This window comes from Leuciscus leuciscus, assembly GCF_965113295.1.
Source record: "Leuciscus leuciscus genome assembly, chromosome: 15".
Classification (NCBI taxonomy): Eukaryota; Metazoa; Chordata; class Actinopteri; order Cypriniformes; family Leuciscidae; genus Leuciscus; species Leuciscus leuciscus.
In genome coordinates, this window is record NC_138739.1 from 12,008,350 (window position 1) to 12,036,202 (window position 27,853).

A 27,853-nucleotide genomic window follows, 5' to 3' on the forward strand; every position below is an offset into this window, starting at 1 on the left:
GAGTGATTTTAATGTTAAGACGCGTTTACGCGCGTCTGGAAGTCTTGCGGCGCGAATGAGGCGTTTAGTGCGGCGCGGTGGACGCGAATTCGCCTCATTCGCGCGTCCACTTCGCTTCAAACTTTTGCTTTTTACACGCGTCATATTGTTAACGAACTTTAACGATTTTTTTGCAACCGTTTCTTTGAAGAACATGACCGTAAATATGAACACAAGATTGAATGTGACAAAGAAAATGATTATTGGCAGTCATGTTGCCTCGGTAGCCGGTGTATGCAGGTACATTTCTCATACCCCTTCGTTTGAAGTGTGGTCCCGAAAAATCGTCCTTTCAAGGGCTATCTGGCCCTTCCCCTTACCCCTTACCCCTACCCCTCCAACCAAAAGAGAATTGAGACAGCCCTACCCCTTCACGTGCACACGCAAAACAGAGGGGAAGGGGAAAGTGAAGGGGTAAGGGGTAGAATTGGGATTGGCCCTTACAGTTCAGTTTAAAAATATTCTCTAAATATGAATCAGATTATTATTTAAAGGGGTCATGACATGGTTTTTGTTTTATCATGTTCCCTTAGGTGCAATTATAGTATTACTATAGTTTTTTGGACAAAAAACTTTTCAATTTGAGTGATTTATGACCTTTCCCTTTTTCTCATCCTCTGATTCAAACAGTGTGTTTTCCCTTTAAGAGTTCAGTGTTAACCCCACTGTTATGATTGGCTAACACCATTGGCTAAAAGTAGTTTAAAGATTAAATACATCACTTAGAGTTTGCGGCGTCATTGGGACCCTGAATAGTCGGCACGGCCTGATCTTTAAGCAAAACATTTCTGGCAAAGCCAGCATCATACTGCGATTTGTTCTCAAAACATTCATCCTTGAAATGTAGAGAACCCACGCTCAAATTAACACTGCCGTGACTGGGACGTCCGCAAAAATAAACTGCATCCATTTTCCCCTGACGGCTGGATCGTCCGGCATCGTATTCAAACATTTTGTTTGTCCACAGCCAGGAACAGCACATCTGCGTGGCATCGCAATCTTCTTGTAAACAGACCCACTGGCGGTCATATATAAACGACTGGTACGTCACTTCGTACCGAGACGTCACATCTTACCATGGATCCCCAACGAGCTGTAATTAGAGCTTTATTAAATAAATGCTTTGTTTATAATGGGGAGAACGTCTTAAGCTATGAAACTTGCAGGAAGTTTTAATGGTACAAAGACCTCATTTACCAAAAGATCAAGGCAAATTTGGTTTCTCATGTCATGACCCCTTTAATTTATGTAGGTAATGGCATTTTGTTCCTAAATAGTTATTTTTTATTTATTTTTTTCACTGATCTGCCCTGAGCAGCTCTTTACTCACCTCACACACACAAAAACTGATTCTGTATTTTCTTTTACTCTGCTAGTAGGGACTTTTTGTGTGGGTGTGCCACAATTTTAAACCCTTTTTAAAAAAAATTGCAGCATTAAATATATTGAATTGTGTGCATTAATGCTTTAACTTTGACAGCCCTAAAAATAACACAGATCTATTTGTTGTTCAAGCTGTTCAGATTTGTGAAGATGAGATAACTTCTGCTGGTGTGTTACATCATCCAATATTCTACAAAAGAAACACACATACATTGGTAAGTTAATTTATTATTAATCTATGTTGTGTGTGTTTTTGTATGTATGATGATCCATCATATAGTTAGAGAGTAACAGGTATTTTCTTTCTTCAATGTAAATAAAATGAGTCTGATTAAATTACTTTCATATTGTGGTGGATCACATTACATATTACACTTTTAGTAATTAGCCATTTGAAATGGAATACATTTTAAAAGAGACGATTGCAGGATCTCCACATGTCACCATTAACACTATGGGCCCTATCTTGCACCCAGCGCAATTGACTTTGTACAGCGACGCATGTATCATTCCTTTTTTGCACCCGCGCACAGCGGACTTTTCCCTCCACAGACGCACGTCGGTTAACTAAGAAATACACTTGCGCTCCCGGGGGCGGTTCAGCGCAAAGAGGAGGCGTGTTCCGGCGCAAACGTTCCTTCATGCTGTTTTGCACGTTTAGAAAACAATTCCACCACTAACCGAAAAAATCTAGTTTAAAGTCAGTGGCGCGTTGCGCATGTTATTCATATGCTATTTTAAGGGTGCATGCTTGGCCATAATCAATGTAGCGTGTGCACAACGCGCATACACTTTGATTCTCTCATCTACACAGAAGCAGCAGTTTTCATTTTTGCAAATCATACATTATTACGATAGATAGATAGATAGATAGATAGATAGATAGATAGTTTATTATAAAAGCATACATCTAGCTTACACATTTACCCAAATTATCATACGCCTGTTTAACCGAAGTTAATTTGGGTGTGTTTCTCCATCCCCAATGTCACTTCTCTGTGTTTTACGGCCCTGACGAGAACGTTGCTCTCCTCGGCTGTGAACCGCTCCTGGCGCGCGTCTGGCAAATCCGCCGTTATAATAGGAATCCGCTATAGAATAAGCGCGTCTGCTCTTAAAGGGAATGTGAGATGACGCTCTGATTGGTTTATTTCACGTTACGCCCAAACCACACCTATGAATAATGAAGCTACTTCAGACCAACCCCTTTTAGATTTGCGTCGGGCGCAAGAGTCATTTATCCCGCCGGTATAACAGCAACAGCGCCCAAGACCCGCCCACAAAGTTACTTGCGTTTCGCGCTTGATACTTGCGTTTCAGATCGTTAAAATAGGGCCCTATATTTCAGTTTCAAATTACTGTAAAAACACTTCAGACAGTAAAAATAACACACTCACTCAAGTTATTTTGAATTTGTCATAATTTTAATTTGAAATATTTTATTCTTGTGTAATGCTTTTACAGAATGGTAAAGAGGAAGAACATGTTGAGTATGCGACTCATTTGAACACCTCAGGCACTGAGTCTGAGTTTTGGGATTGGCGAGAATCACCACGTGCGGCACTAATTCTGGCAACAACAAAAAATACATAGAGAAAAACTAAGATTTTTAAATAAAGAAATAGCAATCAGAAATGTTTCTTGAGCAGCAAATCCAAGGCAATCTCACGACCAATTTGTACGAATTCGTACGAGTGATAAAAAGGTGGCTAATTTGTACAAATTCGTACGACCTCACTCGTACGAATTTGTACAATTTGTCTAAACCCACGTGATGGGTAGGTTTAGGGGCGGGGTCAGGGGTAGGTCATTCGTATGAATTCATACGAATTGGGCAATTCGTAAAATATGTACGATTTAGCAAAAATCTTACTAATCCGTACGAGTGAGGTCGTATGAATTCGTACGAATTAGCCGCCTCGTAGAATTCGTACGAATTGCCGTGAGATCAGGCTGGCAAATCAGCATATTTAGTAGGGTAAATAAGGAAATCCCAGCAGACAAACAGCAGGGTCATTCTGAGGGGTTTGAAGTGTGATTTTCAGAGATTGATTAATGAAATGGTCTGCTAAAAAAATATATTGTGGCCAACTGGAGAATTTGGAGCATGCTAAAGAACTCAAAACTAATTGAGACCATGTGCATTACCAAATTCAAGACATACAGAGGTCAAGACTGACCATACTGCTCAGTGTTTAGTGTTAAAGTAACACTGAAGTAAGTGTTGAAGTTAATGAGATAATTAAGTGATTATATGAGTAGTGTTTGAGCATTAGTGATGAACACCTGCTGTTAAGAAGCAGAATCACTGGAAAAGGAACAGCAAGAACAGAAAAAGAGTAGCGACGAGCAGAAACACAACAAATACAACTGACGCCAAGCCACAGTACACTTAAAAAGCTCTGATAATATGGGTGATGCAGAGGCTCATCTTATTTTAACTCGAGGCGAACTTGTATGCTGTTCTTCAGATTGACATTAAACATTAATATTTTACTTCTGATTTTGTTCACATAATTAGAGATTGTGAGATAGCTTTTTAAAACATAATATTTTGTTTTAAAGTACATAAATATATTGTGTTCATGTCCACAGCTGTGCTTCATTGATAGACTTTGCTCTCAAACTGTGTTTGTCATGTTTACAGCACATGGTTAAAAACCACTGTTAACCCCTAACTGAGGTCAGATGTTTACCTATTTTTTTGGGCTTTGCGATTGATTCTGATTGTTTGATTGTTTTTAAAGGCAGAGAAATGAACGAATGATTAGCAAAATATTACATAGCTCTGTGAGGCTCTATTCAGCCTGTCTTTGCATTTACCCTTCCACGCATAGAGTCACAGCAGTGGACATTATTCAAAAAGCATTTTCTTGCATTTGCATGGGTTTTGATCACATAGTTGCCTCTACAGCAGACACTAGTGCATCATTATACACTGCTACCAAGTGGCAAGCCATTGTTTGTGGATTTTTATTTTCTCCAAACCAAGATGGCCGATGGCCAGTCAAAAATGCCAAGTTGCTCTGGAATATACATCCATTCCTCTTGATAATCATGCCAAGTGTTGATTTTGGACTGGGAGGAAATTCTGATTAACCATCTGTCCACTAAATTGGACATCATGCATTACTGACTATTCAGCTGCAATTCATGCTATTACCGTGACTGTTGTTCTTGAACTTTTTTGGCTGTAAATAAATGTATTTGTGCTATTCGAATGTAATTTGCAGTTACATCCAAAAAGTAATGTGATCACATGTAGCCTTTGTCATGTAAATGTATTACTCTTACATCATAAAAATAATCTGATTATGTAATACATTTACTTGTAATCTGTTGCCTCCAACACTGCTCCTTTCAGATGAGACTGAAAAACACCTGATCACTAGTTTTTTTTTTTTTAAACATCATTGAAAACATCAATAGATCAATGTAGATTTCATTCTGAGAGAAGAAAGCTACGGTATAAATGTGTCCATTTTGAACATAAATAGAATTATCAGCTATAATGGTTAATCAACATACTCAACATAGACTGGAGTGAGCGTGAGCATTTTCTATATTGTCTGAGTTGGTTCCACAGAGTTGTAGATCTCAACAACCAGAGTACCTTAACTAGAGATCTTTGATGGAATCACATCCTCACGTTCTGATATCAAAAACATAAAAAAATTACATTTGTATGAATTTCTTCATCTACAAGTTGAATGGGAACTCAATTGCATTTGAAATAATTGAAGCTGTATTATATTCTTTGTATATATTTGATAGTTTTCACATGATATCATTTTATTGATTGATTTTCTAAATACACACAATGGCACTGTGTTATTAGTGTATTATATTTAATACTGTATCTCTTCAATTAAAACCAAAAATGCATACTCAAGTGGACATCTGAAAATCTCTTTGAAAAATGTGACCCTGGACCACAAAACCAGTCACATGGGTACATTTTTTGAAATTGTGATTTATACATCACATGAAAGCTGAATAAATATGCTTTCCATTGATGTATGGCTTGTTAGGATAGGACAATATTTGGCAGAGATACAACTATTTGGATATCTGGAATCTAAGGGTGCAAAAAATAAATAAAAAAGAATTCAACATTGAGAAAATCACCTTTAAAGTTGTCCATTTATGTTCACGATTGTGCTGCATTCACTCACAAAAATAAATGTTTTATATATTTGTGGAAGGAAATTTACTAAATATCTTCATGGAACATGATCTTTACTCAATATCCTAATGATTTTTGTCATAAAAGAAAAATCAATAATTTTGACCCATACAATGTATTGTTGGATATTGCCACAAATATACCCGTGCGACTTGTGACTGGTTGATCCAGGGTCACAAATGTGTAAAAAAAAATAAAAAATAGTTCAAATCTTGTTTTTTGTGCCCTTAGACCAATAAAAACACATATTAAAAAAATTAAATCTTGACTGAGGTTATCATAATTCATGCTTGGAATGAACCACTATGCCTTCTTCATAATGTACAGGCCAGCCTTCTGCACACCCCAACACGACGTAGCGAGTGGACTTCTTCCCTTTACGATATTCACAGTTTGGGGGTCTCTCCCCACTTTGTAATTTGCATGTGATCACAGGAAAAGGCTGGTTGCTCTTAAACAGGTCACCAGTCTGATGAGTTCCTCCTTTGCCACAAACTGCGTTAATCTGATTCTTATTTGCTTGTATGAAGGTGTTGACAGGTTTGCAGACATTTCCAGTTCCAGTTATGTCTCTCTTTCTGATTTCACTGGTACACTTCTGCTCACTCATATCAGGACCGAAATGTTGATTGAGGAATTTTTGATACCGGGGCTTTATATAGTCTGGTTGACCATGAGTGGAGAACGACACACACAAGACCAGCAGCAGAATCACAGCAGACTGATGAATCTCCATGACCTGCTGAACAACACACACATCAAAACACCTTTACTGACATTTGACTTAATAAAGCAGTTTAGTTGTGATTTGTGAAGAAAACATTAATAGAAATTAAATGAAGACCTGATATACCTTTTTTTTTTTTTAAGCGATATTAAATGTTCCAAGAGTTTCCTTTCTTCTTTTCTCCTAAGGCTGTAAAATAATGAAAAGCAAATGAATGATCAAAACCTCAACTAATACCAGTGAAACTTGCTCCACACACTTACATGCTGGACTTAAACTAACAGACGCGAGTAAAAACTGGATGTATGATCTGTAGGCTAATTCTAAATGAAAGCAAAACAATTTTTCATGTTTAAGGGTATGTCTACATGACCACAATGTACTAAAACAATTTATGACAGATGACAATGTTGTTAAATCTATCCCAGTTCACGCTGATCCATGAATACATCTAAAAACACAGTATTCTGCTGCCAGGCCAGTAGTTGTCGATGGCCAAAGAGACCACTATAACACACACACACACACACACACACACACACACACACACACACACACACACACACACACACACACACACACACACACACACACACACACACACACACACACACACACACACACACACACACACACACACACCTCTGAAGATAATTTATGCTCCCCAAGTTGTAAATCAACCTCACAGTGAAAACCCTGCACAATGAATTCCACATTGCAACTTGTTATTTATTGTTTGTTGAATATTTGTGTATGTTAGTTGTCTATGGACTTAGACAGTTACTATTATTAAAAGGTTATTGAAAAAAATAATGTTTTTAAAAGTAATATTAGGCCATGTTATTTTTTACTTTGGAAAAATGCATTAAACAAAAAGGCCGCACTGATGCAAAGTCAGTAGGAAAGCAATTTTTTACCGCAAAGTATAATCATGTAACAAAATAAATCTTAATACTTCATGAACACATAATATATATAATACATTTTTATTTAAAGTTGCTAAATGCCACAAGTTGCCGCGAGTTGGGATTTTTGCCTACAGCATTTCATTTTTGCTCAGGTCTATGTTTATTTTTAAAGTCACTCACACACATATTGTAAGTGAACTTTTATACTTGATTTAAAATGCATTTAGATCCACATCATTGGTTATTCTTATTTTTTATTTTATTAAATTTTTTGTAATGGTGGAAAGTGGTGGAAATGACGGTTTATGGTGGAAAGATTGTTTCTTTTTTTATTTTTACTTAAATTGCCAGTCCAAAATATTTGTAACCATGTATTTTATTATTTAACATTTATGAGTTGAACAGTATACCTAATAGTTTTAAAAATAATGATTACAAATGATATGCAAATTATATGAACCTGCTCAAAACATTCATATATAGATAAATAAAAATAAATGAAGAGTTCAGATGCAAAAGCCTCTAAATGCCATCTGAAATTTTCTTCTAGAATGATCATTTTTATCAAGCTCGTATATTTAAATTCAATAATTTCACTCAAATGGTAATGAAGATTACCTATTAAATGTCATTTAAGTGAAATTACTGAACTTAAATATACAAGCTTGATAAAAATGATCATTCTATAAGAAAATTTCAGATGACATTTAGAGGCTTTTGCATCTGAACTCTTCAAATATAGAGTGTACTGGAATGGTGAATATAAAGTTCTCAGTCCAAAAGCACAAATATGTCATGAGAACATGCAAATATAGCGCACAAAAACGGCATATATCATGTCCAAAGCTAAGCCTGTAATTTCTCAGAGGTGGAAGTGACGGAGCGGAGGTGGAAATGACGGAGGTTTTTTGCAATATTAGCACACCCTCATGTCAGGCTTAGCTACTTTTGGACTTAGCATGTTGTTTACTCGTAATAAACATAAATACATTATTTTCCATATTTGTTGTACATAATTCAACCGGACTACAGCCAAGGTGGAAATGACGCTGAATAAAAATACTCTAATGCGCCTGAAGTTTCATCTTCAATTAATACGTCCTTTTCACTATTATTTCCATGGTTACCAAATAAATAATATTTTTAAGGTGATCTACTAAGGTGGAATTTGTTGAGGGAAGTGGAAATGACTGACCTGTGGAAAGACTTATTTTATTCCAAAAATAGTTTAAAATTGTGATATGTATATGGAATATCGATGGTATGATATTATTTTATTTGTCCTTAAGACACACATGTTAAAAAATATTTTTAAATCGATCCTTTAATATAAATTTTCAAAGAGGGCCAGTTTGGGTTGGGGACAAGCATAAAACTGCAAAATTTGCTAATAAACAGCCTTGCAAAAGCATTTTTAAAAGAAAAAAGGGGCAAGATTTGGTGGTCACTGGGATGTTGGAGCATGACCTTCATAATGACAATGTATTTGTTCATTTGTTTGTTCATTTATTTTCAAAAAAGGCCAAGGACACAAAAGTGCCTGTAGTTGGAGAATAATCCATATACCTCCGCGCCATCTTTGTAGTTTCATCGATTGAAATTGTTAGAAACTCTCGCTCACAGATGACGTGGTCGTTGAGCGCCCTCAAGCGACCGTTATGATTACATTCGAATGAATGCGTTACAAACAGATGATTAACGAATATTTTTAAATCATCCACCAAATTATCATCTCTTCCTTACAGTTTAACGAATTAACAACAATGCCACAAATTATATATATATATATATATATATAAAAAAACATGGCTTAAGGGGGTCGCACACCGGACGCGCAGCTCGGCGGCGCGCCGCGCAGCGCCACGTCTTTTAAATTCGAACACACTATTCTCTATGAGAGTACACACACCGGCGACGCCTTTCGGCGTCTGTCCGCGGCGGTTCAGGACCGTGTTCAAAATCCTGCCGCGCCACAGAGCGCCATTTACATAGTTTTATATTAAATTTACATGTATGTGTCTCAAATCGTAGTTAATGTATATACGGACCTCACCCTGTGCTGCAATATACATTTAGTTTTATATTTATTTACAGAAATCAGAAAATTGCTGATGTTATCGGATTTTCAGGTGACAGTTGTGGCGCGGCGCGGCGCTGAGCTGCGCGTCCGGTGTGCGGCCGCCTTTATAGTAAAGGGGGTCGCACACCGGACGCGCAGCTCGGCGGCGCGCCGCGCAGCGCCACGTCTTTTAAATTCGAACACACTATTCTCTATGAGAGTACACACACCGGCGGCGCCAAGGGGGTCGCACACCGGACGCGCAGCGCCGCGCCACGTCTTTTAAATTCGAACACATTATTCTCTATGAGAGTACACACACCGGCGGCGCCTTTCGGCGTCTGTCCGCGGCGGCTCAGGACCGTGTTCAAAATCCTGCCGCGCCACAGAGCGCCATTTACATAGTTTTATATTAAATTTACATGTGTGTGTCTCAAATCGTAGTTAATGTATATACGGACTTCACCCTGTGCTGCAATATACATTTAGTTTTATATTTATTTACATAAATCAGAAAATTGCTGATGTTATCGGATTTTCAGGTGACAGTTGTCCTAGACGTGGCGCGACGCGGCGCTGAGCTGCGCGTCCGGTGTGCGGCCGCCTTTAAGCCCTCATTATGCTTCTGCGTCAACTCCACGGCGTAGCTACGCCGTCACTCCAACGGCGTCGTGACCGTTTTATGGTTCTGCGTCGGGTTGCGTTGCATCGCGGTGCATTTCACCGCCAGAACGCTAGGGGGGTGGTGTGGTTCGCGAATCTCTTTCCTAGTTTGTTTTGGTTCCATGCGCCGGTTCCGCTTTTTCATTTCCGACAATGGCGAGCGAAAGAGAGAGAGTGTTGTTGCAGCTGGAGCTAATCAACAAATGATTTTATTGCAAATGTTTAATCGTAGAAGAAAAAGACGTCAGCGAAGGTGGTCTGTACGACCAGTGCACGAAGACAGGGGAAGGATTGGCGAATTTGTTACGGTTGTTCGACCGCTGAGGGACTTGGACGAAGAAATGCACTTTAAGTATTTTCGGATGTCGAAAGGTCGATTTGACGATCTTGTTCATCGTTTAAAGCCGTTAATACAGCATCAGACTACACACAGTATGCCTATTGACCTCGCTCAGAGACTGGCAGTGACTTTAAAGATTTTATCTTCGGGTGCAAAGATCACCGGGTTGGGCTACAAAATGGGTTCGACCACGGTGCCATGGCAGGATAATGTAGTGTCCCGTGGCAGACTTGGTTAATTACTTGATATCCATGATGTACCCGTGAACATTGTATTGTAAATAAACAACAAACTTTTTTTCAAAACAAACATTGATTTGATTGATTGAAGTTTATTTCTAGCAACAACAAAAAAAGAAAAGAATATATATAAATATATACATATACACTACCGGTCAAAAGTTTTAGATCGGTAAGATTTTTAATGTTTTTAAAAGAAGTCTCTTCTGCTCACCAAGGCTGTGTTTAGTATATAAAAAACAATAAAACAAAACATATTTTATGACAATTTAAAATGACTGTTTTCTATTTTAATATATTTTACTCCGGAAATGATGTATAATCTGACCAATCACAGCCCCTGCGGTCTGCGTCACCGCGACGCGTAGTTACAATTTTTTGGAGGTGCACGTCAAGCTACGGCGGAGGGGTCGCGTCGAGGTTCGCGTCGACGCAGAGGGGTCCGCGGGGGTACGCCGTCGATTCGACGCAGAAGCATAAAACAGGCTTTAGGCTAATTCCTAAATAATATATTTTAATTAGGAAATAATAATCTACCTATATAATTTACCTTTTTAATATCAGTTCATTTAATTTTAACATTCATCTAATACTGTCTCAATATTTTAATATGTCTTATTCAAGTAATAATTAATAAAAATAAAATAAAAACTCGCTCGCTCCCGCACTTTCATGTGCGCTCAGTCCTCGGCTACGCATTGGATTCTGGGAAATAGTGCTTCAGCAAGTGTACATCCAATGTACACTCATATTCAGAGAGGATTGTGGGTAAAAGTAGTGAACTATCTAACCATCCAAGAGCACATGCAGCGTTAGCTGGAAAGACCGCCATAAGTGGCGACTCCACAGAGACTGGATATGTTTACACAAACAACTTTTGTTTCAATCGGACTGAATTCATTCACTGATGAATCTGAATGTAGTTCACATAAACGCTAAAACATTGTGATGTGATAAGCATGATCGGGTTGATGTGCGAGTTTAAGTGAAAAGATTCAAATCCGAATAGATTTTTTGACATGCGCACACTGCACAAATATACAACAAATGTACCGTTGTTGTCGCTAACCATTCTCCTAAATTGGTTCTTTATTTGTTTTAAACAGCAGACTTAATATTTATCCAAATCTGGTCATAATTTGGACTGGAGACTATACCCTAGTCTTATATGGTCATATGAACACCGTTGAGCCGTGCTGTTTGTATTTATCACGCAGTAAAAATGCCCAAAACCAGTCGTCTGTATATGATACAAGGACTGGTGAGCCGTTGTCCTGCTTCACTTCACAGATGCTGAGTGAAATGAGAATCATAGAATGACAGGACAGTCATATGACACTTTATTCATCAGGAGAACAGCTCGTCCAGCGAGTCATAGCCTATGTCATATGTCGTCCTTTCAGTTTCGGTTTTCAATCGATCAAGTGTTTGTTCTCTCGATAAACCCCTTTCAATCCGATCGAAATTATTGGGTTATGACTATATATATTTTTTTTATATATAACTGCATGATCATATCACTTATTTACCGCCATGCGAGCCACAAATTAAAGCTTGGCGAGCCGCGCAAATAAATGAAAGACAGGAAGGGAAAAAGCATAACTATAGAATGACACAATACATATCGTCACGAATAAGGCATATTTACTCAACTAAGTACTAGGAGCTGAAAGACAAAATAAGTTAACTTGTGTAGGCTATAGTGTAAAAGTCCAGCCTTGCACTTGAAAACAATCCAAACTTATTTGTTAAGATAATGCAGTCATCAAGGTAACTTACCAGCAGCGAGAGATCCGTGACACTGCCAATGTTGCCAGATCCAGTTGACGATTTCCAAGAGCTGTCAAAAACCTGCCAAAATCCTTCACTAATAAAATACTGTGATAGAATTATATTGTCATGACAACCAAGGTATATCATTTACCTCATTAAAAAACTCATACAATAAAATAAAATAATAATAAAAATGAATATTTTTTTCCTGCCAGGAGAACAATAAAGATATTAACAAACTTTAACACTTGCACACAACATAAAAGCCAAAAATGTGTCATTCGTGTTCAAAAAATGAATGGCATTAATAATAATAATAATAATAATAATAATAATAATCTGCTTTGCTCGTTGCGCTTAAATTTCAAACTACAGTACGTCTTTTTTTTTAATGCACATTGTAGAACATAATGCAAAACTATGCACAGTCAAACTGATTAATCATTGATTCCGACCTGATCAGGCCAGTGTGTATGACAGTGGACAGTAGTCGCATTTGATTTCAATTAAGTCATTCAACTCTCAAAGTTACAGCTATATTTACAAAGAGCTTTCGAGTCTTTTCCCACCACAGGTGTAATCCACATTTGGAGAGATATTACTCTCCCAGTTGTTACTAGCTACAGCTTACTTATTGCACTTAAGCAAAACTATCACTTGAATATACAGCTATGAATTCAAAATATGGCCCATTATCACACTGAAGGTTGGCTAAAGGTCTGTGCTCATCAGCGAGGTCAATAACAAAACCAGCAAACCCTGCACTGGGTGTGTATGTTTATTAATTTCATGATGATTAATTTTATGGAGTACATGCATGCACACTGTTTTATTTAACCAATTAGCCTATAAAACTTTGATGTTTGAACCAGTCCAAATTTTGTCTGCATGCCCAATTTTTTTTTTACCTGCACAACCAAATTCAAAACCTGCCCAATCTGGCAACACTGGACTCTTGCAATTTTGTAGCACCGCCCCATAATATAAATACAAGCAGTGCAACAATATACAGATATATATTAATCAACTGTCAATATAATTGTATACGTATATATATATATATATATATATATATATGCATAATGCAAAACTATGCACAGTCAAACTGATTAATCATTGATTCCGACCTGATCAGGCCAGTGTGTATGACAGTGGACAGTAGCTGACAGTGGACAGTGGACAGTTTGCATTATGCATATATATATATATATAATAATAATTTTTGTATGTAACGTTGGAATGAAGCTTGCATATATTTGCATATTACTATATGTAATATTTAGGCACACTAGAAAGCCCTTACAAAAAAAGGTATATGTGAGATTGTGCCGGAATATCAGATGGATCTCCACGTCATCTATCACATGGATGGAAATTTGCATATGGAAATTATATGCAGATAAGGATATGCATAGTAAAACTAAGTGTTCCTTAATGAGAAATTGCATTGTCACAAAGATGAAAACAGGGCTTTTTTTTTTTATAAGATCATGGATTTTCTTTTGTTTTTCTTTGATAATGATAATAAGCAATTACCATCCAAATAGTGCTACATTGTTTCTGTTGCTTTTACTTTTTACTGCTACACATTCTCAGAAATGAAACTCTGGTATTTCATAAACATGTAAAGCAATATGCATACTGTAATACTGGAGTACACTATACAAGTGTCATAACCACATTCACCTTTCCAAGAATAAAAAATGTTAAAGGTTAATCACAATGGATCAGTGTTAATCACATTTCAGGACATTATTAAAAAAATATTTCCTGGGAAATAAATTCATATTCGAGCCATTATGAGAGATTCAGATCTGTTTTAATAGCAATTATCAGTTCAAAGGGCATTTTAAAGAGAAACATTTACTCTGATGGAAAGTTAAACCTTTTTTTTTTCCATCAAAGTAAACCCTGCTTATATAAACTGTAAAATGTACATCACAAAACATCTTATGAAAATATTGTTAGTAAAAGGCAAGGCATTTATCGGTTAGTTTCAAAATAATTTTTCCTACACTGACAAAAACACATGTACAATTGGTGGAAAATACATCAAATAATGTACTAGTTTTAGTAAACTCTTGTCTGAATGTCTCCATGAATAAGACAGTAGAAACAAGACTGGCCCAGCAGAGTACTGAAGAAGTTTTAAAGGTAACATTCACATTAAATGACATAAAGAGAAAGAATATGGCATCACCTCAAACATGGCTTAGGTTTTTTTTTTTTTTTTAAGTTAGCACCATAATATAGATAAAAATAAGTATAATATAGAAAAAAATACATGAAGACTATCAAACATTTTGCCATGCAAACACAGTTGTGTGATAATTGTCCTTTAACATTTATCCTAAACACACATTCAACACATGTATAAATAATTTAATTTGCACACTGCGCCAAGCTGGTTAAAACTATTTGGTACTGGTGTAGCTGGTGGACTTGAAATGCCATGCTCTTCACGAACCAGAATTATCTTTTAAGGTCTTTTAACCGAGCATTGTGAAATGGGACGGCCTAGCCTATGGATTGCTTATCGCAGAAACTAGTTTGTCTTTAAAACAAGGTTCACAACTTGTCTAAATATGTTCACTTTGGTCCATTGATGTTCATAATAAAGAGTATAAACTATATAAAATCGCATCTTAGTAAGACAAGTTATATTTATTTTATTTTTTGTAATTGGGTTGAAACCCAATACTTGCATTTAAAAGTGTAATGCAACATTTTCTCCCCCAAAAAAATCCATGAGTCTTGGGATAGGCTAGGTTGTGAGTGTATTGCGTAGAGTATTGTGTTCTTTCCTTCAGGTTCTGGGATAGAGGGACGCATTTGAAGGAGCCTTGGAATTAGGACAGCCTTCATTGCGTCACTGTGATCAATCGGCCTTCGAAGGATGCAGCCTCTTAATTGAGACGAAGCTACAGTTCATGTTCGCCTAACATTCACTTATGTCATTTAGAACCTAAATATACAAAGCCGAAATGAAGATAAAAAAAAACAGCTTTTGCGATATATATTTTGTGATGAAACTTACCGAACATCCAAAGCAATTATGTGTGCTGGGCTCAATGTGCTTGTTGTATGTGCATGGTATTTTTACCAGTTGAGAACTCATGAAGAGCTTTTCAAATTTGTGTAGGAGTCAAAACAGCACCCGAAATTCATCTGTTACACACAAACAAAGATCTGCTGCCAGAAGGCGCCGTACTGATGCCTGTAGCGAACTGTATTTGCAACCCAATGAGAAAAAAAAACTAGTATTATTGAGAATTGTCGTTTTTAGGTTCACATCATATCCTATTATTGGTTCGTTTAGATGTCTAGGTCCATGTTGCATTTATATTTCAGTCAAACAGAGTTTGTTTCTAAGTGTTCACACTTATTTAAAATGGTCATTTGATGCTTTTTAATGTTTTCCTTTTCCTTGTGTTTGTACATGTATACGGTCTGCAAAGATACAAAGCTACACTCTAAAAAATAATTCTGTGGCTTAGTAAATATTACAGTAATATTTAACTTTATTAACTCAATAAAATCTCTGAATATCGTTTACTTGATTGTTTGAGTTAAACATACCAAAATAATTGACAAAGTCCAACAGTTAATTTTGATTTACAGTTATATTTAAGTTTTTTTTCACTAGAAGAATTTAGTATTTGACTATCCAATTATTTCTGTATAATATACTTTATATGTGAAATTTCTATCAAAATATTTGAGAATGGAGAATTAAACTGATCCGTTTCAAGAAACAAAATATAAATTAATTCAAATCAATATTATTAATATATTTAAGTTTACTCAATTAAGTGAGCACGGGCTGTTTGAATTCTCTCCAGTCCAGAACAGGTCTTCTCTTTTCAGCGGTGCAGAATTGGTGCATTTCCTCTGTGAAATTCAGGTATGTGAATGTTTTATTTTATCTGTAAAATCATTACTGTGCTTTAAATCATTTTATTTAATGCAAAACAACATACAGAGGCGTAATGTGACACCTAAACGAGAGCCGCGCCTGTATTTTCGCATGATTGAAACGCCTTGCATAAAACACACAACTCACTGTAAAATAAAAAAATTACATCCCCAAGTCAAAAATTTCAAGTGACCGATAACATCTAAATTTTTCAGTTAGTCTGACGTATTATTTCTCATTGAGCCAATGTTAACAGACTATTGCAACAAGAATTTCACTTGGGCCAATTGAAAAATTTAGATGTTATCTGTCACTTGAAATTTTGGATTTGGGAGGGTTAGAAATTTTTTACAGTGTAGTGATAATGAATATAATACATTTGGATGATAAAATGTCCTCAGAACTGTCACTGTTTGTTTATTGGCAGGTTATGGAGTCAGTCGCTCACAGTATCTTTCGGCTATGAGTGAAACACAGGACGGCGGTCGTCTAGAAGTCTCCGGCACGAGAACCAGCGCTGATCCGGTGGACATTGGATAACAGACTGGTTGATTACACTTGAATTAGGCTACCCGAATGTTTTTATGTTTCATTTTTACTTCTAAAATGTTTGTTAAATGAGTTTAAATGTAGCCAATATTGTATACATGTTAAAACAGTGTAAACTATGCCGTATTGCTGTACTCATCGACAATAAAGGCCAATGTCATGTATACTGGTGGTTGTATGGAATACTATTTTACAAAGGTTTAGAGGAAATAAAAAAGTTAATATTACTCAAAAATAAAAACAGTTAAAATTACTCATAAATATTGTTTTTTAAATGCTTAAATGTTAAATTATTTCTACTCAATTGTATTTGTTAATGTAAATGCAGTTACTCAGATTTACTTAGTAAATAATAGTTAAACTTTTTAGAGTGTAATCTAGTCTCCCAAAAAGTGATTTATTCTATTAACATAGAATACTGATCCTGCCTCAATCAAAGTCCAGACATTAATTTCTCCAACGTCTATGTCACAATGTGCAAATATTAGCATGATGCTCACCCAAAAGCATAAACAAAGAGAGACGATGAGGCTCAAGTGAATTGTAGTGTTATCATGTAATGTCGTGGAGATGTTGCAAAAGCAAAGTCCTTTTGTTGGGCCTTTCAAAAATGGATGACATTAGTATTCACTATTAGTAATCCAGATTAATTAACAATGCTGTTCCTGAGCAGTACAATGCGAAGTTTGGCTTGTGTACGCCGCATTTTATGGACTAACTGCGTTTACAAATGCTTTAAAAGACATGGAAGCTGAAGCTCGAGATTACGGTGGCGTTACACTTCTGACACAAGCTTGAGGTGTTTGGCCAATCATAATGCACTAGGTCAGCTGGCCAATCAGACCACTTTGAGATTTTCAGAGGAGGGGCTTGATAGAAATCAGATAGACTGAGAATAGAAGAGTCATGCAGTCATGTATCAGTCATGCAGAATTAATTCATGCATATTTGTGCGCATGTTGTGTGCTTGAGTATTGTAGTATAACACTGTGTAAGATTAATTATTTACTTCTTGGTCATAAAGACTTGTTACTAAAATACAGTACACTTTGGCATAATTACATTGTTTACTAGTAGTTTGTTGACTACTGAAATATTGCTATCGTGACACTGTTTCTATGTGAGTGATGTGAGTTTAAGCTTTCTCATCTTCTCTCCATGTTCAAAGAATCAAAATAATAATGAATGCTATATTGATCTCACTGGCAGCCTCTGTCGGATTAGGGGACGGTTCATTGGCAACAGTCATCAATGTATTCTCAGCCTTATTAGGACGAGTCTCCAGCATCACTGTTCTGTAAGAAAACAGATTCACAGAAGACAAATGTGTTTTTCCCCCAAAAAATATAACACAATGTCTTAAATACTGGACATTTATTTAGATGAATATTCAGTCGTAAAGTGCCAATTATGCTATTTTGTGGCTCGTTTCCACAGAACAGTACAGTACAATTGAGGACGATAAACCCTGATCCACCTTACATTTCCACTACCAACAGTACCCTTGATAGGCATGGTGTAGCGATCAACGTCATTCTTGTGCGAAGAAGAATGAGACACAATAAACAACAATGGAGGACATACAGCAGATCTTGTTCTTGATTCTCGGCATGTGGCTGTTAGCCACAAGAAGAAGAAAAGCTTTGTTTGAGCAAAGGCTGCAAGGAAAAACACAAGTGAAAACCAATCAATGTTCTGCTCTGAGTCTAGCTCCACCCTTTATTCTCTGTCAACCAATCAACGTTCTGCAGTAAGTCTAGCTCCACCCTTTATTCTCTGTCAAACAATCAATATTCTGCAGTTAGTCTTGCTCCACCCTTTATTCTCTGTAAACCAATCAACGTTCTGCAGTTAGTCTAGCTCCACCCTTTATTCTCTGTCAACCAGTCCGCGTTCTGCAGTAAGTCTAGCTCCACCCTTTATTCTATGTCAACCAATCAACGTTCTGCAGTAAGTCTAGCTCCACCCTTTATTCTATGTCAACCAATCAACGTTCTGCAGCAAGTCTAGCTCCACCCTTTATTCTCTGTCAACCAATCAATGTTCTGCAGTTAGTCTTGCTCCACCCTTTATTCTCTGTCAACCAATAAACGTTCTGCAGTGAGTCTAGATCCACCCTTTAGGTACCGGACTACTGTGTTAGCTACCTCAACGGGAGGTCCCAAACAAGTTATGGTACAGATCGAGTTTTGGGTACCATTCACAACTTCTGACAATCAAAATGGAAAATAATTGCAAACCGTACTGTCCTTTAGTGTACCGTACCGCTCACTGGAAATGAGCCATTAAAGGTAGAGGGTTTGCGCTGGCGCAAGCTGCTAGTCAATATACGCCCATATTGTTTTATTTTATACATGTGAATTAGTTTTATGCTGATTGTTAAACTGATGTACAATCTCATATTTCTTTTTAATTCAGCTGTATGTATGTGATACTTGCATTTTGTCCTGGTTGTTTAGAGGTATGGTGCCAGTAAATCAAACCAGCAGTTACAGCTGCAGAAACCAGCAGAAGAACACCAACACCAGCACATATTACTGCTACAGACTGACTGGATTCTGTAACAGTAAAGACAGACATACATAATCACTAGAGATTGACTGATAATTATTGAACCCCTAAAGGGACATGCTGATGAAAAAATATTAGATGGAAGGAAACAATATATTTAAATGCTTTTGCTTTCCCCAAAAGTTTTGCGGACCCCCAATAAACTTTGCTTTTGCTCACAAAACCTTTACGTTCCCCTGTAAAACGTTTGCTTTCCACTGAGAAACACTGCGTTTGCTCACAAAGAACTCAAACGTTTTACAAACATTTGTGAGAGAATGCAAAAGGATCTAACTAAATTTTTTCTCCCATGTCATATTTCTTTCCCCATCACCATGTTCCAAAGGGACTCCGTAGATAATCAACCACATGCTACCACAGAAACCGAAAATTCTCGGGCCAGCAGTATTTGTCCAAATTTCAATATTAACCGTTGTATTTCATCAGAAACGATCTGAAAACAGGGCTTTAAGTGTAAAATACCGAACTTGTCCTTTAAGTCTGTGCTCTAACGCATTCAAGATTTACGACAGTTTAAGTAGGAAATTTAAGTGAATAAATGGATAAATGAATAAACAAGTGAATAAATGGATTATAAATACAGCAAAAATATAATTTAGAACCATATAATACCCCCCCCCCCCCCCCAAAAAAAAAATTTCAGACTAATATAGTACATATAAATATAGTAAAAAAAAATAAAAAAAACACACGCGAAGAGCACCAGAGGGTTAAAAAAGCATCACAGCACTGTGATTTTGTCAGCAAACAGCAGATTTCACCAAAAAACAATGCTGTTGAGTTATTGAAATTTACATTTTTACCAAATTTAGTGTGAAATTTTAATACTAGTGCTTACCCTCATGTCATTAAAAACACGTAAGACTTTCATTCATCTTTGAAACACAAATTAAGACACTTTTAATGAAACAGGAATGATTTCTATCCCTCCATTGACAGCTACACAACTGACACTTTGATGCTTCAAAAAGTTCATAAAGAGATTGTAACACTTATCCATATTGAGTGGGCTTTAAGTGTAAAATACCGAACTTGTCCTTTAAGTCTGTGCTCTAACGCATTCAAGATTTACGACAGTTTAAGTTATGAGTCCAAATTTTCTGAAAAAAAAAACCTTGATGACTTCACATTAAGAACAGATTGAATTTAGACTTTTATTTATCATCACCGCACACATCAGATATGGTAATCGGAATGAGGTTCATTCTCGTGTTACGCAGCACGTTTGAGCTTCAGCAAGAACCAGTGAGGTTCATTCTAGCACGTCAAACAGGTACAGTTGAGCACTGATCAATGTTTATATTTAGACATTTTTGACTAAATCACTCAAATGATATGAATTAGTTTTATGATCTCTTTATGACCTTTTAGAAGCGTCAAATTGAAGTTGCATAGACTGTTAATGGAGGAACAGAAACCTCTTTTTAGATTTAAATAAAAATATCTTTATTTGTGTTCCAAAAATGAACAAAAGAATAACTAATGACGACTTTTTCATTTTGGGGTGCACTGACCCTTTAAAACTAATTTCCCCCCAAACAGATCACAATAAATACAATACAATAAATACAGGGTTGATTTAGTAATACTGAACAAACATGCATAATTTAAATGAATTAAATTTTATACGCAACCAATGACGGCAACACTGAAGCTCTTAAAGCAGCTGATGCTGATGTTGCTGCTGCGACGACGACGGATGCTGCTACTGCTGCTGTTTATCGCCAGTTTATAGAGTCCAGCATCTGTGATTCTGGTGTTTGTGATGGTCAGAGATCCAGTTTGATGATTCACCTTCAGTCTGTTTCTGAATCGTCCATCAGCATGTTCCCAATGAGCATCTGTACAGATCTTACTGATATCTTCAGTGATTTCCGCGATGCAAGCATCATTAAAATACCATGTCATCAAGTCAGTTGGGTGATTTATTACACCAGGATCTAAAGTGACAGATTCTCCCTCCATCACTGACTCTCTCTTCATTGTGTCTGTTTCTTTACCAGGAACATCTGAAACACAATCCAACAGCAGCTGGAGGATATATTTGCTGAATCATGAAAGAACTGTAGATGAAAGTGAAAGTAATTGCATATAAACACATTTTTGGACAAATGGAGATTTTTTTGAAAAATCCATCTCTCTGAGTTCATATAATGCAAGTTTACGCACCCTCAATTTGACGTTTCAAAAACCATGTAAAACAAACATTACGGTAATCCATATGATCCCAGTTGATGAATCGATGTCTTCTGAAGCGAAACGATTGGTTTGTGTGACAAAAATACTAATATTTTAAATTTGAACTATAAACAGCCGCTTTTGGCCAACTGTCATATGCGGGTTCATGGAAGGGTTGAGTTCACATTCGTCAAAGCGTGAAGTTAGTGGGCTGTGAAGCTCACACAAGAAGTGTAGGCCCTCTGTGCTTCCGTATCAGTTTTTGCACGAGTTTCATAATTCATTTACATCTAGCTTCACTACATGCTGACATTCTGAGACAGCATGAGGACGAGTAGCCTATATGATGAGAAAATTAAAAGATTTGGGTGGAGTATCTAATGGAAGCTTGTTTTCACCACAATTATAAAAAAAAAGGTAATCGAGACTTTTTATTTTTATCTGATTTTATAACTGAATTGCAAGATTAAAAAGTTGAAATTAATTAATGAGAAATAAAGTCAAAATATAAAATCACAATTCTGAATTTTTCCCTCACCATTGGAAGTTTATTTCTTGTATTTCTGATTTGTTTTCCTCCGAATGGCAACATATATAAAAGTTGCAATTGAAAGTTATCAAGTCAGAACTGCTAGATATAAACTCAAAGTTGTGAGAAAATGTCAGAATTGCGAGCTGACTTTTTTCTCTGAACTGCGAGATATACTGTAACTTGCAATTCTGTCTTTTTCTCACAGGTGCGAGTTAAAAATCCCACAATTCTGAACTTATAACTCATAAGTTTATATCTCACAAAAAAAGGTAAGAATTGAAAGAGACAAAAAGTTGATAAAGACCAAAGTAGGATCTTTTGATATGCCCCACCACCTCTGTCCCCTGGTTGTCTGATGTTCTTCGCGAACATCGTTCTAAACTCAATGCTGCAGAGAAGTAGTGGCGCACATCGAAAGATCCTACTGACCTTGATCTTTATCAATCCCTCCTCTCTTCCATCTCTGCTAATGTCTAATTGCTAAAATGACTTACAAGCTCAAAAAAAAAATTAACTAACAATTCTTCTGAATATTGCACCCTTTTCAAAACCTTCACTTCTCTTCTCCTCTCTTCTCAACCCTCCTCCTCCTTCATCAACCCTAACAGCTGACTATTTTGCCACACCACAAACTGACAAATTCATCTTAACAGATAACACACATTCTCCCCTCCTTCTCTCTGATCTCAGAGGCAGAAGTCTCCTAACTCCTCTTTTCCAATTGTCCTACTACCTGTTAGGGCTGGGCAATATATCGGATGACATTGTTATATGCGCATCTCGTCAGTAAAGCCGGTTCCTTGATTAGTAGTAAATCGCCATCACCTGCCTTCAGATGGAACGGCATTTACAACACAGAGCCGTAGTTCACTGACAAGCTGAGCCATATCGCATTAATAATCGCAGGCGATACATCCGTGATAATGAAGGGGAAATTGCCCCGGTTGTCAGTGAACTACGGCTCTTTGTAGTAAATGCCGCTCGATCTGAAGGCAGGTGATGGCGATTTACTACTAATCAAGGAACCGGCTTTACTGACGAGATGTGCATAACAATATCATCCAATATATCGCCCAGCCCTACTACCTGTCCGCTTGATCCTATTCCCACTCATCTACTTCAAGCCATTTCCTTCTCAGTTGTACCCACACTCACGGACATCATCAACTCCTCTCTTCACACTGGTACCTTTACCACAGGATTTAAGCAGGCTCGGGTAACCCCACTGCTTAAGAAACCCACTCTAAATCCAGCACATCTGGAGAATTACAGACCGGTATCTCTCCTTCCATTCGTCGCGAAAACACTTGAACGAGTGGTTTTCAACCAGATCTCTGCCTTTCTTACACAGAACAACCCCCTTGACAACAACCAGTCAGGTTTCAAAAGCAGACACTCAACTGAGACGGCCCTGCTCTTGGTAATTGAAGCTCTGAGACTGGCAAGAGCAGCTTACAAAGCTTCAGTTCTCATCCTGCTGGATCTGTCTGCTGCCTTTGACACATGGATGATCAATCCATGATCCTCCTGTCAATCCTGTCAATCCTAAAGATGAAGGGCATCTCGGGAAACGCACTCCAATGGTTAAAGTCATACCTGGTAAGTTAGGATGTCGTGGAGGGGTGAGGTGTCTAAGACCCAACACTTCACCACAACTTCTCCATTCAGCTAGGTACATCATCCATATTTTCCATCAAGGTCAGCCAGAAACATCGGAGTTGTGATTGATGATCAATTGAACTTCACAGACCACATTGCTAGAACTCCCCGGTCCTGCAGATTTGCCTTGTACCACATTGTCCTTGTCCAAGCACTATTCAGACTGGACTATTGTAATGCTCTCTTGGCCGGTCTTCCAGCTTGCACTGTCAAACCTCTGCAACTGATACAGAATGCTGCAGCTAGAGTGGTCTTTAACGAGCCGAAGAGAGCACGTCACTCCTCTCCGTCTGCTAAATGATTAAATGTAAATGTAATGTCACAATTACCTTGTTTACTCTATTTTTTTCTGTGGTGGAAACAAGCTTCCATATTATACATTTAAGTGGGTTAGTATACATTTTGAACTTTTAGCCTACATAAACAATATACAGAGTGTGTCTACACTAAGTGCATGTGGTCAAAGCTGTTGGCAAAGGTTATTCACACTAACTCTGCCCACTACTCCATGGCCGTAGTCAGCAATGAGGTCACCGAGGTCCGGACCTCTGTATTTTTCCAAGGTGATTATAATTAAGGTAGTAAAATTATTTCCTAATATAGTATTAACTCTACTTTGACGAGTTAACACGTACATGAAATAAAATTTAGTAATTTATGCCTATTTGGCGCAATGTCCAGGAAAGGGCTCCAAGCTAGAAATTTATTCTGATCACCCTGTCAGGGTTTATTCTGCGATAACATCCGGCAAGATCTACATCATTCCTTACTAAAATAATAATAATAATAATAATAATCATAAAACACATAAATATCAGTTGACCCCACGTTTACTTTCTTCACTGACATGAAAATGAAAAGACTATCAGTCAAAGCTTAACTTCAGGAAGGGAAGAGACAGGGCAAGATAAGGAGACAGGGAGAAGAAGAAAGAGTGATTGAGAGAGCATGTATTGACATCTATCATTATTTGCACTTAGTGTAAACAAAATGCTATTTGTTGCTATTTATTATTGGCACAACCAGTAACCGTTAAGAGGCTTTTTAACACTTTACAAGTATAAATAGCTGCAGACTATAAAATACGGCATGATGTTTCTGCCTACAGGAAAATATCTTGATGTAAATGTAATCAACATTAATAATTACTACAGTATAAATATCTGACAATTAAGATTTTGATATAATTATAATAAATATGTATGTAGTAGAATAAAAAAGCTCAGAGTGCTATAATAAACACATTATGTGGTTTATATGTACAAAACCTGACTTTAAACAATCATTAATAGACTCACCAAAGACAGAAACACTGAAGATCTTTTCACTGATTTTGCTGTTGATTATCTGTAGTTTATAAACACCAAGGTCTGTGGTTCTGATGTGTATGATGGTCAGAGATCCAGTATGATGATCCAGCTCCAGTCTGTCTGCAAATCTCTCAACATACTCATCATCTGGAAAAATCCTATTAAGATTTCCATTGATTTGAGCTATGCGAGTGCCATTAAAAAACCATTTAATTGTGTTGTCTTGGTTTTTTTTAACACCAGTGTTTAGAGTGACAGTATCTCCCTCCATCACTGACATCGACTCTCCATCAGTCTCAACTCCGAAAACACCTGAAGAAAAAATGAACAGTGAACTAGACGAGAACAGTTTTATGACAAATGTTGGCTTTGTAAGCTCGCGCTCGATCGGCACAAAGTCCAGCATCTGACGAGCGCGGAAGGTCTCTACGTGTTACTGTCTTTTCTCGTGGCAAAGTATTTTTTTTGATTAAATGCAATACATTTTCTCATAATGTATTTTCTCGTTATTTCATCTGACTCCATAAATGAATATCCTTGCATCATTAAAAGTGAGCGAATGTTTTACTATTCTTTTTAACTCTTTAATGAAAATAATATTGAAGTCAGTTAGAATAATCAAATGTTCTTAATCAATCAATTTATTATGTCAGGTAAATGTATCATGCCAATTACATAATCAATTCAAAGATAATCAATACAAAACATCAAAAGCTCTGGATTAAAGAGAAGAGATGCGAACCCGACATTAACCCTTTCGCACGTACGATCACACCGGTGTGATCAGTCAAGGCTGGTCCCTGGAGCGTACGATCACACTGGTGTGATCACACACATCACGTGATCAACTGCTAAATTAAAATGTGCTTTCGCGCATTGGCTGGCGCTGAGCCAGAGACAGGCGCGCTCAGAGCTGTCATATCACAACTTTTCAGTGTTTTCAACCACATAATGTTTATTTTAGGTTTTAGACATATAAATTCACATAAGTACTAAAAAAATACATTTACAGTTTATAAAATACACACTGATGTCTATGGATTTAGATATCCATAATAATAATAATAATAATAATAATATATAAATAGACTTCCGGTTATGGCGAGGTGCTAAAAGGTCGCAACTTTTTGGCTCTGCTGTTAGCATGTAAATAATCCTACAATACCAACCAGGAGTGTATTTAAAGCTAAGTAATAAGTATATAAGAGTACAGGGGATTAAAATGTCACGTAAAGGTGGCAAAAAAGACAAGAAAAAAACACGAAACGAAGACGAACACTCTGAGGGTGAAGAAATTAGCGACGCCATGGCAGCTATGGAAGACGGCCTTGAAGAAGGAGATGGTGAAGTAGCATCTTCGGGCGAAAATAACCGGGATATCATGAAAGCCATAATGTCTCTGAAAAGTGGCCTTTATAAGAAGATAGATGGTGTGCAAACATCAATTACGGAGGTAAGAAAGGAGATACAGGAATGCACAGGGCGCCTAGTGCACGCGGAACAACGTATTTCTGATGCCGAAGACAACGTTAATGGGCTAATATCCAAAGTGAGCATATTGGAAAGCACCGTTAAAACTCTTTCAAACAAAGTGGAAGATTTAGAATGCAGAAGCCGACGTAACAATGTGAGACTTGTGGGGCTACCGGAGAAAGCAGAGGGCCTGGACACAGCTACATTTCTTGAAAAGTGGATACCAGAGGCTTTAGGAATGGAATCGCGGGAGCCACTGGTAATCGAGCGGGCTCACAGAATTGGCACTCTGTCAAATAACGACTCGCGAACGACGCGCCCGAGGACACTGATTATGAAGTTTTTGAATTTCAAAGACAAGGAGCGAGTGTTAAAGGCAGCCAGGATCAAAGGGAATGTTCTTTATAATAACGAACAAGTCCGTTTTCATCCAGACCTTTCCGCTGGTGTTCACAAGATGCAGCGCGACTATGATGACGTGCGAAAGAAGCTGCGAGACAAGGGTATTCATAAGCACCGAATAATTTTTCCAGCGCGGCTCCTGCTGACACATGGGGAGAGATCCTACACTTTCCAAACGCCGGCTGAAGTAGACCAATTTGTCCAGTCCCTTTGAAGGATCAAGTCGAACCTATGGAATACTCTATCAGGAATGCTTAACTTTTCTTCGTTAAATATGACTGTCTCGGTTTCTTTTACACTTTCATGACCAAAAGTGTATTTTCATGGTTGAAGGGGAACCAAACGGACAGGATTCATATTCTATAGAATACAGGATAATGTCACCTACTTTACAAGTAGTGTTGTTTAACTCTTTATGAACATTCTTTACATGGCCAACAGTTGTATTATTTTATTTCTTTAATATTTTTGTTCACCCTTCAGCGCAGGCCTCAGGTATGTTATTATCTGGTATGTGCGTAATCGTTTCAATATAAATAACCCTTTAATGGTTATGTTAATAAATGTTGCATTGTTCATTACAATAATTTTATTGGTTGGTTAGTTAGTTTCTTTAATAGCAGAGAGAGCTAAAGAGAAGGAAATAACTAAAAGCGAGAGATAGACGGCTGCGTGGACCCGTCTCGGTCATAAGCGGTTGGTATAAGGTAGGCCTATGTGGGTTTTTTTTTATTTTATTTTTTTATGGGTGTGCTCTGTGTTGCTATCAATGTATTTTATTTTATCAAAACGATTCTCAAGAATATTTTATATAACTAATGTCTAGTTTGAAGGTGAAATTTACCTCATGGAACTGTAGGGGTTTAAATAATATCACAAAGGTTAAACAAGTGATGAACAGGATCAAATTCTTGCAATCAAAAATTGTTTTCTTGCAAGAAACCCA

At 37.2% G+C, this 27,853-nt stretch overlaps 1 protein-coding gene and 3 long non-coding RNA genes across 7 annotated transcripts in view; 1 reads left to right on the top strand and 3 right to left on the bottom strand.

Moving 5' to 3' along the window:
* The window catches only part of LOC309475963 (uncharacterized protein), a 195,660-nt gene that overhangs the window by 155,029 nt on the left and 12,778 nt on the right, over nucleotides 1–27,853 (bottom strand). Inside the window, exon 2 of the mRNA XM_082138990.1 lies at nucleotides 25,021–25,344. Coding sequence (XP_081995116.1) covers nucleotides 25,021–25,344 — 324 coding nt within the window. The remainder of the gene's footprint in view (nucleotides 1–25,020; nucleotides 25,345–27,853) is intronic.
* Nucleotides 1,889–5,303, top strand: LOC309476499. Its single transcript, XR_014198211.1, has 2 exons — nucleotides 1,889–2,311; nucleotides 2,526–5,303. It is a non-coding gene; the product is annotated as an uncharacterized lncRNA (long non-coding RNA).
* LOC309476366 lies at nucleotides 5,171–12,378 on the bottom strand. 4 transcript variants are annotated; one of them, XR_014198066.1, is made up of 3 exons: nucleotides 12,324–12,350; nucleotides 6,462–6,524; nucleotides 5,171–6,347 (listed from the first exon to the last, which is right to left on the bottom strand). It is a non-coding gene; the product is annotated as an uncharacterized lncRNA (long non-coding RNA). The 4 variants fall into 4 exon arrangements; XR_014198067.1 differs by having other exon boundaries at nucleotides 6,453–6,524; XR_014198064.1 differs by lacking the exon at nucleotides 6,462–6,524 and having other exon boundaries at nucleotides 12,324–12,378.
* Nucleotides 6,844–9,027, bottom strand: LOC309476539. Its single transcript, XR_014198250.1, has 2 exons — nucleotides 7,108–9,027; nucleotides 6,844–7,056 (listed from the first exon to the last, which is right to left on the bottom strand). It is a non-coding gene; the product is annotated as an uncharacterized lncRNA (long non-coding RNA).